General features: G+C 42.2%; 1 protein-coding gene across 1 annotated transcript; it reads right to left on the reverse strand.

Moving 5' to 3' along the window:
- Positions 1–740: 740 nt before the first annotated feature.
- On the reverse strand, positions 741–16,397 carry LOC143805890 (cytochrome P450 2A5-like). The gene is made up of 10 exons (XM_077285636.1): positions 16,324–16,397; positions 15,781–15,976; positions 14,059–14,221; positions 13,323–13,472; positions 11,791–11,951; positions 11,508–11,684; positions 11,230–11,371; positions 9,703–9,890; positions 9,357–9,498; positions 741–1,018 (listed from the first exon to the last, which is right to left on the reverse strand). The coding sequence occupies exons 2-10, from the start codon at positions 15,961–15,963 to the stop codon at positions 822–824; spliced, it is 1,503 nt and encodes a 500-aa protein (XP_077141751.1). The 5' UTR covers positions 15,964–15,976; positions 16,324–16,397; the 3' UTR covers positions 741–821.
- Positions 16,398–16,815: the final 418 nt, after the last annotated feature.

Genomic DNA, 16,815 nt, shown 5'->3' on the forward strand with positions numbered 1-16,815 from the left:
GGAGGTGGGGAAAGAATGTGCAGCATCCTGTATGGGGAGAACTATGGGATGCATTTTACTATATGGAATGCTTTGTGGGGGCCATGGTAATAGATGGAGGGCTATATAGGAGTCTACTTTATGCAAGCAATTCTAGTGCATTGAGGGCTGTGTGGAGGTCATCACACTGCATGTAGTTGATATCACTGTTCATGGGACATCATTGTTGACATCAGACCAGACCGAGTGCGATGAAAGGAGAATCAAGGGCTCCAGGAGGAGGAAAATTTACTTTGCAGAACGGATACAAAAGTTGTGAGAAAAGCCTTTCTGTGACCCTGCCATCCCACATTTACACCAAGAAAAGTCCATTGGGTGAATCACGTTCCCTTTGAGCCTTTTCATTGGCCTCATGCCAGAACTATAAGAGTCCATCATGGTACAGATCTAGACAATGCAATCACTTGCAATTTCTCGAGACCAAAGACCCTGCTGACAGTCTTTCCCATTCTTAAGGACATAAGAGACAGTAGGTAAAAGGGGTTTATTTGAAAACTGCTCAGGTGGTGATGGTAGCAGAATTATTAAGTGGTAGGCTTCAAGTTGTTCTTGAGGTTTTTAATATGGGAGGACAATATTACAATATGCGCCAGGACAGAAAGTTCTATAGAAGGGGTGATTTATGGGAAAAACCAGACTATTGTGCGATGACCTGAGGTTACAGATTGTGGAAAGTTATAAAAGTATCTACACAGTGTGGATATGAATATATAATGCAACTTTATTTTGAGTTTTTTGTATTACAAACATGTAAATTAACCAGTTACCAAACAAAGTAATGTTTAAGAGCTCTTCCGCCTTCTGGGGATCACATACAACTTGTATGCCCTTGGTACTGCCATGTTTTTATTTGGCTCAGGGATGATATTAATTTCATCAGGAGCCAATATGGGTTTCAGGTTGTACTTCTGTAGTATGTTTGTCAGGAACAGAAATAATACCATCCGTGCCAGACTCTCGCCAATGCAACTTCTGCTGCCTGTGGGTAAAAAAATAAAAAAATAAATAAAATCTAGACACTTTATACATAGTGACAATTAGTTAAGACTTTATTGCAAACAAGTGTAAAATGAGTTGACAATACTTTATGACATGGACAAATGAACTCCAAGCCCATTATCACCTTCATAACCAGGCCAAGTTCTAGAAAACTGACCACTGTCACTTTGGGAACACTTCAACTGATCCCAATATTATTTTGTGATCTATTCATTATAGCTGTAAAATTTGTTCGATATGACTTCTGAATTTTGCCATTGTCAATCTTTGCTCCCCTTCTTCCCAGAGCCATAACTTTACTTTTCTGTCAATATTGCCACGTGAGGGCTTGTTTTTTTTTGCAGGATTAGTTGTAACATTGAATATCACCATTGATTTTACCATATAGCGTACTGGAAAATAAAATCCAAATGTGGGGGAAGTGGAAAAAAAAAAAAAAAAAGTGCAATTTAGCAATTTTTTTTTTTACCATGTTAACTAAATGCCAGAACTGACCTGCCATTATGATTCTCCAGGTCATTACGAGTTTTGTAGATTCCAAACATGTTCTTTAAGTGGTGAAAAAAAAAAAAAGTTGCCTTTTTTCCCCCCCAGAGATCTGTAGCTTATTTGGTGCACCGATCAAAATGATTTATGGTATATAAAAATGTCAGGCGTGTTGCAATGTTAAAGCGACACAATTAAATATATTCTGGTGTTTAGAAATCCACCCCCCTTATGCCATTTGCAGATTGAATTTTCTTATAATAGGGCGATTCTGAATGCAGCAATACCAAATGTGTATATTTATCGGTTTAATTTGAATGAGGTGAAAGGGGAGTGTGATTTAAACTTATATTTTTTTTATATTTTTGTAAACATTCTTCACTTTTTACTTGCTTCAATAGTCTCCAAGGGACAGCATGTAGCAGATACACTTGCTATGGACCCCAACTGCTGGGTGGTGCTCAGCTATCCAGCTAGGTCAATCACAGGGGTCTCCTTCTGACCCCGGGTTGTCATGTCAACACATCAGCGACCTGTGGTCGTGTGAAATGGGTGCCGATGGGAGGAGGTAATGACTTGCTTCCTGCGTGTGCATATTAAATGCTGCTGTCAGTTTGTCAGCAGCATTTAACATGTTAAGAGCTGCAGTTGAATTGCGATTCCACCCGTGGCTGTTATGGGCACATATCTGCTTATCAGATCAGTTGTCATGTGCCAGAAGAGGTGCGAGCTCATCGCTGGAGCCTGCACCAAACAGGGGGAGGCATCCAGTGATTGACTCAGACTGTCATTGGATGTTAAGGGTTTAAGTTATTTATTTAGAGTGCAGGTGCTGGCTGATGAGTACTCCCATCATTCGCAGCTTGCTCTCACTATTAGTGGCAGCAGGTACAGGCTGAAGGGAGAAGTAGTCCCATCAGCTGGCGCCATTGACCAGAGGAAACTTTACCTCAGATCACAGTTGGGGGCTCTTGATGCTATTTGATAGTGAGAAATGCAGCTGTCTGACCAATAATTATTTTACTGCCAATCAGAAATTGTGTTTGCTGCTCTGTCATGCACATGACAGTATTGCACACTTGATGTTTGGGCCCCCCATTCAAGTGAAGAGTTCAGATTCCCATTTTAAATTTGTGTGTTGGCCAAATCTGAACATCTAGGGGCTCCACCCAGCTAACAATGATCTTTACAGCATCTATGAAACTGGGAAAAAAATAATAATTTTACATTGTTCACCGAATGGGTAAACTAGTGGGACCGTTTGAGGCTTGGGTGTTCTGGACATGTCAAAATTAATGTGTACTTTATTTTATAATCTTTATGGGTACAGTGTGTGATTACAAAATACAATTTTAGTTACCGTAGTTCCACTATGGGACTGTCACAGCTCTGATTGACGTTATAAGTTATAGCAATGCTTTTAGTGTCAGTACTGCACTGACTAACTAGTTAGACCATACACTGCTCATGATCCAACTAGCCATAGATTTGTCAAGACGACATCAGGTCACCATGGCAGTGCTCAGCCTCTTGCTATGACCTCGGGGCGCTGGAGGGCAGAGGGCATACATCAGTATTTAGTGGGTTAAACTGCCACTGTTAAACCTGTCAAATACCCCTGTCTTCTATGACAATGGTGCACAATGGCACCCCCACAAGTGCTGTCAATTGGCATGTAGGTACCAATTGGATGATACGCCAGGTCATCTGCTGAAGACCCCTGTGCCAATTATGACGGTACTCTTTAACATCAGCTTTCATTTGGAAACATGTTACATACTGTATGCTATATTATACATAGTAATACAGTACACAGCAATGCTGTAGATATAGCACAAGCAAAGAAAAGATCAGTGTCCTTAAAAGTGAGCAAAAAAAGTTTGCATCACTCCTTTTCCAACTACCCAGTTAAAAAAGGGAAAACAATTTTAGTATTGTGGTGTTGAAAGTCTGATCTAAGACTAACATAATTTAATCCAATGTATAAGTTGTGAACTCATCCCATAAAGAAGCCCTCATGTGGCCATGTCAATGGAAAAATATCGGATTACTCACCGGTAATGCTCTTTTATAGAGCCCACGACAGCACCCACTGAGAGAGGGGATCCGCCCCTAGGAACAGGAAACCTACAGAGAGATAAAAGGGGCGGCCCCCCCCTCGCTCCTCAGTTGTTTTACAGAGAAAAAGGAGGAACCGCCGCCAGGTTTTTTAGTTTTAACAGGTTTAGGCATATATACATATTTACAACTTCATACCATATTACTCTATTATATACATCTCCCTATTAAGACACCACGTGCGACTAAATAAAGAAAAGGGAGGGATTTGAATGGGTGCTGTCGTGGGCTCTATAAAAAAGCATTACCGGTGAGTAATCGATATTTTCTATTCGCCACGACAGCACCCACTGAGAGATTTTCAGAGACTATATACTGGGTGGGTTAACTGAATCAAGAACCGAAACCCCAAAGGTTAGGTCAGAAGCAGCAGATAGATCTAATCTATAGTGTCTATAGAAGGTATTTGGTGAAGACCAAGTCGCAGCCTTACATATAAGGTCTATCGGCACATTCGCCCTCTCTGCCCAGGTCGGCACGGCTCTTGTAGAGTGTGCTCCCACATGCATTGGAGGATCTCTTCCTCCAGCTTTATATGCCGGGACTATGGCATCTCTAATCCAGCGTGATAGCGTGTTCTTTGTAACTCTGGAACCTTTGGTTTTTCCCTGGAAAGAGACAAAGAGCCCTACTCTTCCTCCAGTCCCTAGTCCTCTCTAAGTAGGCTAGAATAGTTCTCTTAACATCTAGGGTATGAAGCCTGGCTTCTTCTGGAGTCGAGTGGTCTTTATAGAAGGTAGGTAACAAGATCTCCTGGGATCTATGAAAACTAGTGGCTACTTTAGGGAGATAACAAAGGTCCGTTTTTAAAATTATTCTATCAGATGTCACGGATAGATAAGGAGGGTCAATTGACAAGGCATGGAGATCACTCTCTTCTAGCGGATACTAACGCTACTAACAGTATTGTTTTTAGCGAGATGTTCTTTAATGAGGCCGCCTGTAGAGGCTCAAACGGGCTTTGTTTCAAGGCATCTAGGACCAGAGATAGATCCCACTGAGGCACCTGTGGTATATGAATAGGTTTTGATCGTTCACATGCTGATATAAAACGAGAAACCCATCTATCTCCCGCCACATCATAACTAAAGAGGGCTCCTAGAGCTGAAACCTGGACTCTTAGAGTATTTACAGACAGTCCCAATTCAAGTCCTTTTTGTAAGAACTCCAATATTGAAAATATAGGTGCTTCAGCGGAAAGTTGTGCAGTATGAAATTGAAGGAATTTTTTCCAAACCCTGACATAGATTTGGGTAGTGGAAGGCTTTCTACTCTTCATAAGAGTATCTATAAGCCCACTGGAAAAACCCCTTAGAGTTAGTAAGTGCCTCTCAAATTCCATACCGTCAGATTCATGCCTTTTACCCGAGGATGGAAAAACGGTCCCCGAGACAACAGGTCCTTGGTCTGAGGCAGGATCCAAGGGTCTGTAGTTGACATCGCCCTGAGCCAGGAGAACCATGGCCTTTTGGGCCAGAATGGGGCTACCAACAGAACTCTTGCCCCCTCCACCCTTATTTTTCTTATTACTATAGGTAATAGATTCCATGGAGGGAATGCATAGGCCAGGTCGTATGTCCATGGCACCTGAAGGGCATCGAATATGTCAGGGTTGTCCAGTCTGCAAAGGGAAGCAAATGTTTTGACCTGACGGTTGGACCTTGTTGCGAATAGGTCTATTTGTGGCACGCCCCATCGGTCTGTTATCAGCCGGAAAATATCTCTGCTGAGCATCCACTCCCCTTGATGAAGGGTATGGCGACTGAGGAAATCGGCACGAATGTTGTCTATACCTCTGATGTGTACCGCTGATAAGGACAACAGATGACTTTCGGCTAACGTCATGATGTCCGATGAGATTTCCATAAGATTTTCTGACCGTGTACCTCCTTGATGATTTAAATAGGCTACTGCCAAGGTGTTGTCTGAGAGGACCCTTGTGTGAGAGCCTCGTAGCTGGGGAAGAAAGTGGAGTAGGGAATAATATATGGCTCTTAATTCTTTTACATTAGAGGAATTAGCCAATTCTGACCTGGACCAAAGGCCCTGAACCACCTCATCACCAAAATGTGCTCCCCAGCCCTCCGGACTAGCATCTGTGGTTACTACAGTAGAAGGGGTAATGACCCATGGTACCCCCTCTGATAGATTTCCCCAATCTAACCACCATGTAAGGGAGTGTACTACCTCTGCCGTTAAGAAAATTGTTCGATCTAAATGTACCCTATTTTTAGTGTCGTCCTGTAATACCAATTTTTGGAGTTGCCTGGTATGGAATTGAGCCCATTTAACCGCAGGGATACATGATGATAGTGAACCCAACAATGACATGGCATTTCTCAGTGACATATTACGCTTTTTGATAGCTAAATCCACTTTGCTAATGATCGAAAACTTTTTATCATCAGGCAACCAACATTTTTGGTCTACTGAATCCAGAAGGAGACCTAAAAATCTCTGACAAGTGACGGGTTGGAGTCTGGATTTTTCCCAGTTAACAATCCATCCAAGCTTTTGTAAAGAGGATACTACCTCCTCTAACCTTTGCTCACACTAAGAAATTTTTCCCCACAATTAGTAGGTCATCCAGATATGGGATGACTAACGTGTCTTTTAATCGTAGAAAGGACATTACTTCCAAAAGTAACTTAGTAAAGACCCTAGGAGCCATAGATAGACCAAAGGGCATTGCTCTATATTGAAAATGACGAACTTGACCGTCTATAACCACTGCTACCCGAAGAAACTGCTGGTGTGACTGGTGTATAGGAAGATGGTAATAAGCATCTTTGAGATCAAGTACTACCATGTAACAGTTAGGGAACAAATTTTTAATGCCTGATCGAATGGATTCCATTTTAAATGTTGTGGGTTTTATGAACATGTTTAGTTTTCTCAAATTAAATATAGTTCTATAGGATCCGTCAGGTTTTGTAATCAGAAACAAGGGGGAGTAGAACCCCTGCCCCGTTTGAGATGACGGAACCTCTATTAAGACCCGTTTTGCAAGAAGGGACTTAACTTCTACTTCCAATGCTTCTTGTTGTAGTTTGGATTTTAGGGAGGTGAGCAGAAAGGAATCCGGAGGTTTTCGGATGAAGTCTAGGGTGAGGCCTGAGGATATTAATTTTATGGCCCATGGGTTGACAGTTATTTCTCTCCACTGATTGATAAATCCCAGTAGTCTACCGCCCACTGGTGGAATAGGGTTCCCGGAATTTTTCGGCTGGTTTGAAGGGACGTTTGTTAAACAAATTGCCTTTCTGCCTGAAGTCTTTGTTCCTCCATTGCTCTTTAAAGCTTCCCTTTCTGCCAAATGTTGGCCTCCTAAATGCCCTTCTGTAAGCAGGAACAAAGGGATTAGGAAAACCATTTTTACGTTCACCCGCCTTAGTGAGTATCTCATCCAGAATAGTTCCAAAGAGGTACTCACCCTGACAGGGTATGGCACACAACTTGGATCTGGACTGGGCATCCCCCTTCCAGTTCTTTAACCATAAGGCTCGGCGGGCAGTATTTGCGAGGCTAGCTGTCCTGGCCGCCAGGCGGAGAGAATCCACGGAGGCATCAGATATAAATGCCGCAGCGCTCCTAATTAAGGGGATGGATGCCCGCAATTTCTCCCTAGATATACCACTCTTGATATTCTGGTCCAGCTGGTCTAACCAAACCAGCATAGATCTACTGGTACATGTGGTTGAGATTGCCGGCCTAAACGCAGTGACAGGCCTCCCACGATTTTTTCAAAAGTGCATCCGATTTCCTATCCATGGGATCAGATAAGGAGCCTGCATCTTCCACTGGTAGGGAAGAACGGCGGGAAGTGGATGCGACAGCCGCATCAACCTTTGGAACTTTAGTCCAGGTATTTAAATCTTCGTCCTCAGAGGGGTAATGTCTCTTACAGGACACTGGTGTAAACCCCTTCGGCCCCTTGCTCCACTCTTTTTTAATGAGGTCTTTTATAGTCTGGTCTACTGGGAATACGTGGCCCTTTCGCTGAGATAGACCTGCGAACATAACCTCCTGGGCCGTTTGGGGTTCTTTAACCTCCGACACCCCCATAGTTTTCCTCACTGATTTGACTAGACTATTTACTCCCTCAGTCGGGAAACAGACATGTTCCTCCTCATCTGAGGAACCAGACAAGTGGGAGACGTCTGAATCAATCTCCCCACTTTCCACCGACGTGTCAGCATTAGGTGAGGATTTTCTCCTACTCCTCTTTTCAACACTGCCTGAGGGACCACCACCACTCAACGATTGGAGTTCCTCCCGAATCATAAGCCGTATTTCGTCCATTTTAACGGACTCCTCCTGCCGCAGGGTGTCATCTATGCATGCCTGACACAACCTTTTAGAATAAGAGTCAGGCAGGGGCTCAATACACATAGCACACTGCTTGTGCTTGGTCTTCTCCTTGCTTTTTGCCTAGAGGGACATAAGCAGAGGAGACCAATATAAGCTCTGAAGGAGCTGTATACCCAAACATTCTGAAGCATACTATACCGATTGTTGGGTGGATCGTCCGGTCTGGGGTGTGGAACGGGATGATTTCCTTCCCGATTTATCAGTGGAATCACTCTTCCTGGAGTGTCCACTATTCCTTTTTGCAGCATTACCACTTTGCATTAGTGGCTCTTCTACAGGGTGCTCACTGACTTCCTCGTGGGACGACAATGCGCACTGTTTTCCCTTCCTAACGGACTTTTATAGTGCGGACTATCAATCCCAGCCCCCGCAGCTGCAATCCCCCTTTTTTTTTTTTTTTTTTTAATTACCTGCATCAGGAGACCTGCGAACACCGCCAGGAGGAATCCAACATGGCGGTTCCCCCGGAAATTCAATGCCGACCTCAGGGGGTCGGCCATACTACATCCGGGATTCTGGACGCACTGCGCATGCGCCTGCCGCATTTTTTCGGCACTGCAACCCCACGCATTGTACCTGAGGGACCGGGGGGAGCCACAGCTGTTCAGCGCCACACCGTTCCAGACCGGGATCGACCAGGTAACTTGATATTCTGGTCCAGCTCACACTGCTATGGTCGTCCTTCAACAACGATGTCCCAGCAGGGAGATCGTTGGAACTTTTCAGGCCCCACTATTCGGCCGGTGCAGACGAGGGGGGAACCATCAGGAATCCCTGACTCTGCTTTTACTCGCTCTGGAGCCCCTGCCACTCAGCAGAGACGTACAGGCGGCATCCAGGCGAGTTTTCCTCTTCTCAGACACCGCTGTACAGTGTCTACAGAGATCTTCTCTGTGGGCTTCCTTCTAGGAACAGGAAACCAACTGAGGAGCGAGGGGGGGCCGCCCCTTTTATCTCTCTGTAGGTTTCCTGTTCCTAGGGGCAGATCCCCTCTCTCAGTGGGTGCGGTCGTGGCGAATAGAAAATAAAGATTGTGTCAGCCACCCTACAAAGGTCCAGCCATAAGTTGCGCACACATTTTAGCATCTGTCAGGATCATCGTTAATTTACTAGACAACTGGTCACTGCACTAGAAACATTAAGGTTTGTGTGGATTCGACAGACCTTCAGAATAAAGTGGACCATGTAAGTCTTTGTAGATGTGGTAAATATTTACTACTTATCCTAGTTCTGGCCAAGTATATGATGCATTGACAGAATCAGTGATCCCAGTTTAAGCCACTACAACACCATCAGTGGACAACTGCCACAATACACTGATGACAATGTTTTGACCAAATTACCTAATGAGAAAGGCACAAAGGCGTCATTCTTACGGAAGCTTCCATTAGCATTCAGGAAGTTTGTGGGATCAAACTGTAGAGGGTTCTTAAAATATTTGGGATCCTTCAAGACAGAAGTCAGCAATGGAAAAATTGCAGTGCCCTGCAAGAGAAGAACCAGAGCATGAACTTTACCTCAAAATGACATGAGCTACAATCTTTGAATCTATGGTTTCACTGTATTAAACAGTGGTTTACCCCCTTTGGATGAGCACATGACAATCAAAGTTTCCCAAAAAATAAAAAAAAAATAATAAATTGCTTGGACTACCAGCCCCTATAGAATTGAGAGAACTGAAATGCTAACCTTAGGAATGTTGTATCCTCGGAACCTTGTGTTTCGAATGGTTGCGTGTGAAAGTCCCATTGGAGTGATGTCCGCGAACCTTTGAATTTCATGTACAACGGCATTCGTGTAAGGCATCTTGTCTTGATCTTTTAATGAAGGACATCGATTCTGGCCAATCACATGATCCACCTCCACATGAATCTTTCCTTTTTGGCATAGATGACAAATCATTTTAAGATGTTATACAAAGTATAGTAAATATTCCTCAGCAATTTCTATGTGGCATCAGAAACGTGGACAACTTGGGTTGTCTACAACATGGCTCTAGTTTGGCATTACCAGGAACTACCCATTCCCCTCCCCCCTGCCAACTACAGTCTTGGTTTGCAGACATGTTTTGGTCAGTGGCCCTTCAGGCAGGCTGCCCAATTTGGTTTGTATGAGAGTCCTGACTGGTCTAAAGGGTAATGTCTCTCCTATGCCACGCAATGCTCTGTTACTGGTAATTGAGGATTTGGTCATCTCATGTCCTAAACTTTGTTACTTTAAAAGATTAAAAAATAAAGTTTAAGCACCATTTAATCACTTAATTCCATCTTTAACAAAATTGTGTTAATTGGTTCTCTGCCTTGGCCAATTTACTTGGGAGTCAGAGAGCCGTATAACTTGGAAGATATTTCTATGCAGCCGTCACGCTTGGGACATGAGCGCTGAAGGCCAGTCCAAGAGTTGCAATCCTCATCTATGTTTTTTGGCTGTATGACACTTCCATAAGGGTCCCCTTAATAAAATCATAACGTGACCTTCTAATAGGTTACCGCTAGTGGTTGTAGGCCCCATGGTTAGGAAAGCCTTCAGTAGCAGTTCATATTTCCAGCAGCTTAGCCCAAGTGAAACTGTAGCTTTACAAAATTCCCATTCCAAACCATGTGGTTGTTTGGTGCAGAATAGGACAGGTCCTACATTGAGAGACTCTTAACCTGTCTACTCTGGTCAAAAGTTAGATATCAAAGAGAGACCCTTTATTCACTTACTATAGACTTTATGAAAATAGGTATTGATTTGTAAGCTTAACCAACATCCATCCATTACAAAAATACCTCAACCTCAAGACTATGCTTCTATAGCATCATAGTCCACAGCACAGATAAATGTTGACCCCAATGGGGCTCATGATCTAACTTCCTAGTCTATGTTTGAATGTGGTAGGAACTAGAGAAATCCATGCAACCACCGCAAGAACTCCTTCCAGATGTTGTCCTTGTGGGATTTGAACCCAGGACCCCAGCATCTGTGCTAACCCCTGTGCTGAACTAAACGCTCTCTTCTGGAGATCATGTTTTATAAGACTAGGGCAATTTTTTTTTTTTTGTAGAAAAATCAAACACCATGCCTGTTCATAAGTTGTGTCTAATAACAGCTCAGTTCTATTCACTTTAGCCAAGTTGGAAATTAAGAAATAAGCGATTAACTTTTTATGATGGAAAGCAGCCATGTTTTTATAGTCCTTGACCAACCCGCCAACAAGAAAAGAGAAGCACTTACTTTCCACATGTGGATATTTGAGCAGATAGAGCAAGCCATACTGCAGGGTTACACTTGTCGTTTCTGTTCCAGCGAAAAATAGGTCGATGATCGTACCAGACAAATTATCAAAGTGGAATTCAGTTTTTGGATTGTACTTCTCCTGCAAAGTCACAGAATATTTGTAATTGTCATAGGCAGTGTGGTTAGTTAATTTTATAGTGTTCTATGTAGATACTATGAAAGCCAACTTTTTCTTCACCTTTCATAAAAAGTTTTACATAATGTTTATACATCACCTCCTCCATCTTTATTATATAAGCGTCAAGGAAACTCTTGGGACAGTTTGGGTCAAGTGTCACTTTGTGATTTTCCATGGACTCTGCAATAAAGTCTTGCAGTTTTGCCAAATTTATAAATATTCTCTGATGGGGTCCAGAAATACGACTGAGGATACTAGGAAACATGTTAAGAAACTGGAAAAAAAAAAAAAAAAGTTGGTTTGATAATTCTGCAACCCCTTCTGTAGTAGGGCAGGTTCTCTAAAGACTTAACCAAGAGTATAGAAAATTATTAACTTACCATTCCCCAAGATGTAGACATAAGTATGGTCATTTCTTTCAGCAAGGTATAAAAGGTCCTAAATTTGACATCTTGATAATCAAAACGTTCTCCAAACACAACGGAGCAGAGAACGTTGCAGATAGCCGAGGTCAATATATGTGCTGGGTTAAAGGGAGTGCCTGAAAAGAGGGAGGAGGCATTTGATTTAACAGAATTACAGATGTGCCCTTCCTGAACGTGGCCTAAAATGGGAGATGGATGGGGAGTGGAGACAAGTTTTTATTTACATTTACTGTATATTCTTGGAAAACCCTCTAGGTTAGAGTGCACACTGCAGTTATTTGATAGAAAAGGCACAGCTAGGTTACTGAGATTCTAAGGCTGGAGTCACACTACCGTTGAATATGAGTGATATGCAAGAAAACATTGCATAGCACTTCGACCAGTGTTAATCTATGGGGCAGCTCACATCACTTTTTTGTCATGCGTATTCAAGGTGTGTGTTAAAAAAAAAAAAAAAAATGCAGCATGTGATAGTCACCAAGACTCGGCCAAGACTCGCCAATGCAAGCCTATGGATGCAAGAAAAACCTCAGACACCACACGGACCATCAGTGTAGCTTGTGACAGATATGCACACATTATTTCAACCCATTTAGCCATTAAACTCAATGGTGAAAGACAGTTAGAAATGTAAAGCCATATGCAAGCATAGGTGTGGAAAAAAAAAAAAAAAAGTTGTATTGCAAACATTACACACGGATGACCATATGGAGAACACTTGTGCGACTCGGACTAATTTTGCATACAGCAAGTGTGACCCCAGCCTAAATATGTACACTTAGAAATTTTTACATAAGACCTGTTGTGTGCATTTTAAGATATGCAACATGTCAATTTGTGCTGAATTTTGTAGTATTCACGCTTGCAATTCAACATGTAATACATGTGGAAATAGAGTTGAAGAGTTGCAGAAACTCCACATCTAATCCATAAAGTGTGCATACACCAAGGGTTATTCTTCAGCAGTACCACATTTCAGAGCCTCCACTTTGCTTGACAATTTGTATGCAGTAGTCTGGTCTTTTCTAAGATTCTGCTGGCTTCTATGACAAGTTAATAGTCTTAATGTGTTGCTTATTCTAAAGTCACTGTTAGCTTGTTTGATCTATATGCAAATATAATGAATAGGAATAGTGCTCTAGAAGAGAGCTGATGGTGCTGGCTGGGGATATTTTGCATGACAGCAGTACATAGGAAAGGGGGAGGTCAGCAAGTGTAACTGAACAAGAGCAAATGGATTGGAGAAGGGTGGCTGGGATTTCAGGAGTTAACTCCCCAACCTGCAGTGCAAGTACCACACGGTCAGGCTCTGATGGTCAGTTTCCTCAACAAGCTATAAACTATGCAAGACAGAAGATTTTACAAAAGGAGAATGTCAGCAGATTAAAAAAAAAAAAAAAAAAAAAAAACACACCACAACCTTTCCAAATTACAAGTTTCATTAGCACCCCCCCCCCCCCACCCTTTCCAATTATTTTTTAACTCACCTTTGGTCTTCTCAATCTCTTCAGTCAAGTAATGCGCTTCCTCTTGTATACGTTCTTCAATGCTTTTTGCTCCCATTCCAAATTGTATCAAGGCAGAAAGAGAAAAACTGCGCAACTGTCTCCATCTCTCACCATTGGTCAAGATCAATCCTGATTAGGAGAAAAACAGACACTTCTCCATATCAAGTAACTGCCACTGCCATTTTGTGATGTAAGATCTGTGCTCTTGTGGGACATTTTTTGTTCCTTCTCTTTTCACCTCCAAAGTGTTAAAACACAGTTACAGCATCAGAGCCTGTTCAATCCACTGATAGAGAGCATCTAAGAGGTGTGAAAACACACGAGAAACTTAGCTGGTCAACAAGTAGAAATTTCACATACTGCACTCCAAAAGCAACAAGTATGAAAATTTCTGCAAGTGTAGTGATGCAGTGTAAAGTGGGAATGAACAGCAGACTCATGGACACTGGGAATTTCAGAGTCCTCAACTTTCTGGGTTCAAATGACAGGTACTCAGTGATATTGAATGTTTTTATGATGAGTTCCTTGGATTCTATACAGTTTAACAAATTATTTGTCAGTACTTTTGCATACATGAGATTGGCCTTTTGAGAGCCACAACTTATTTTTTTTCCCCATTTAAAAACTGTTACCTGCCACCTCCCCCCCCCCCCCACCATAATAGGGAGCAATTCTTAGCCAAGATCCAATTGTCTCAGCAAGATCTGTAACACACCATAATCTCTGAAGAGCAGATCTCCAACTTCTGAGGGTCCTCTCATGCTGAATACTTCTCCATTATCTACTAAAGCCTCTTTCACACAATCATAACCGATAAGGACCACAACGGGTGAGTTGGACAGGTAGATGGTGAACACTGGACCGAAAGTCTCACTGAGCTGGAAGACAAAGATAAAAGAAATAAAATATGAATTTTACACTATATAAAAATATGATGCAACATTTGGCACATGGATCAGTAATTTATGGCAAAAAAACAAAACCAAAACAGATAGTCCTTTGATAATCAAACTTCAAAATTAGTTTATGGGGTGCTAGGAATATGGTCAGAGTTTTATCATGCAACAACAGTGTTAAGGAAAGATCATGAGTGGTAATTAATTAATGGATGATCGGGAGTAGGGGGATGCAGCTGCAACTTCTTTGCCATGTATGGACTGGATAATGGGAAGAGGATGAACAAGTTGACCCCTTATGCTACAGCACTTATGTTTTGGCCTGTGGAGCATCGTTACATGCCAATATGCCTGATATTTAGGCATTAGAAATTAGTACGGTAAATCAATTTGATATGAAGTTTAGGAATTCACTGAAGCTGGCAAACTTGAACAATGTTGGAGCCTGTGGCTGGGCATCACAGGCAGGCTCGGACTGGCCGACAGGGTAACAGGGGAATCCCCTGATGGGACCCTGTGCAGAAATGGGCCCCCAACCCTACTATATGGGCTTTATTTGGCATAATTAAATTCACTCTGTACATAAAAATCAGCATCTCATCATTCATTAACTAAACTACCCAGTTTATTATAGAGATAGAAGTAAATTTGTGAATGATGGCAGTATATTTGTATGCAGGTGAAAAGTGAGCCCCCACAGTCAGTTACTGGTGGGCCCTTAGCACCCCAGTCCAACACTGATCACAGGAGTACAAAGATGTCAGCCATGGGGGACCTTCAGCAGGCACTGGGAAGGGGATGGGTGTCAGACACTCCAATTGGGCATCTCAAGGGAACTTGACAGCCGATACATTGATGGACTGCATGTATCAGGCGCTGGTTGTATGGTTTCAGTCATGCATGTGAGGGAGAGGGTTCTAACAGTTTCTCACCTGGAGGAACACTCCCTGCATGTATAGGTTGAAACTAGTGATGAGCGAAAGTGGTCAGGCAAGGTGTTATTCAAGCATGCTCGAGTACAATCCAAGTGTGTCTTTGGCATGCTCAAATATAGGTTTCACGCAGCAGATTTTAGACAGTGGCAACATATGAGAAGATTGCCTGACAGCTGCACCATATGCAGGGATTGCCCAACAGGCATGAATCATACAGCCACGGGGTCTGGAACATATTATACGAGCAATGCGAAGACACTAAGATATAACCCGAGCATGCTCGATTGTCACTAGTTGAGATCTGTTAGTCATGGGCAGCAGGCAGGGAGAAGCCTTAATCTATTTCATAGCAGTTTTTAAAGTAGGATTTTCTCTGACACAATGCAGTGTGAGTCACATAGCCAGTGTGTGATACATGTGCCTGAGAATCAGGTAGTACACATCAGATGTCAGGTTCCCTTTACATGTAAGGGAGCCTACTCCATACAAGGATAGGGGTTAAACATGTGTGGTGTATGGCAGAAAAAAAAAAAAAAAAAAACACGTTAGTGAATATGGGGGTCTAGAGAATATGTATGGATATGGGACATTTGAACCCAGACTAACCTGCAACAGAGACTCGGGCATTTCTTTATTATCCACATGGAACGTGGTGCCCAGAAAGGGCAGTGGCGGTGGTCCAGGGGGCAGATTTTTCTTTTTGAGAGTCTTTCTCCATGCATAGATATACAGGACAAGCAAGAACAAGATGCCAAAGATAATAGTCCGGGGTTCGATATCCAGCTCCATTGTGATCAGTAACCTGGAAGACACACAGGAGTGCATTTTACACAACATAAAAAAAAAAAAAAGCCACACACAATTCTTGGATACTGTTCTACACTAATATATATATATATATATATATAATGCAGTAATAATTTGTATAGTGCAATGTCAGTCTGACCCAGATGTGGCAGCTAGCATTTGTAATCTTATAATATGCACCACTCATCAATGGACCAATAAAAAGGAGATGTGAAATATTCTATATATATTTTCCCTTTCTTTAAGCAAGTACATGAAACACAATTACTATAATAAAGAATAACAGGCAAATAATGAAAACACCAGCACAGGTGCCCATACAATAAAAAGTATAGGAAGAACCTGTAAGTTGCAGCAGAGGCAGGAGAAAGCCCCCACAGGTATCACTAGACCTATGGCTTCATCAGGGGTAAAGTAAGGCAGGTTAGAAAGAGTCCTTTATATATGCGACACATAAGGGATAATCAATTAATTAGTTACCACATGTGGAGACCAGCTGTCCAGAAGATCAGCTCCGTGGTAGCAGAAAGCAGCATGGAGTCATGAGTATAGCATTTGTGCAGTGTCAAGACATAAAGTTTGCTGATAGTGTTCACTGTGTCTGCGCTATTAACAATAAAGTTGTGTGAAGATAGACATAAAGTTTGTTGAAAGTGTTCATAAGTTGATAATAAAGTTAGGTGAAAAAAATTACAATTGTAGATTTACTTTTCATGATTTTTCATGTATGTATTGATATGGTTTACATTCTTGTAGATTGCTCTCAAATGTCTTCTTTACATGTATTGATAGTGTCTAGATCCAAATAGCTGCCTATAGCTGTCATACCTCCCA

Source organism: Ranitomeya variabilis, chromosome 2 (assembly GCF_051348905.1).
Source record: "Ranitomeya variabilis isolate aRanVar5 chromosome 2, aRanVar5.hap1, whole genome shotgun sequence".
Taxonomy (NCBI): Eukaryota; Metazoa; Chordata; class Amphibia; order Anura; family Dendrobatidae; genus Ranitomeya; species Ranitomeya variabilis.

Excerpts from the sequence above, each read along its gene's own strand:
- LOC143805890 (XM_077285636.1), bottom strand. The coding sequence starts at position 15,963 with ATGGAGCTGGATATCGAACCCCGGACTATTATCTTTGGCATCTTGTTC. Across the intron at positions 13,473-14,058 it reads TCTGCTCTTCAGAGATTATG|GATTGATCTTGACCAATGGT; the intron begins GTGTGTTACAGA and ends TCTCCTAATCAG. Across the intron at positions 11,952-13,322 it reads AGAGATTGAGAAGACCAAAG|GCACTCCCTTTAACCCAGCA; the intron begins GTGAGTTAAAAA and ends CCCTCTTTTCAG.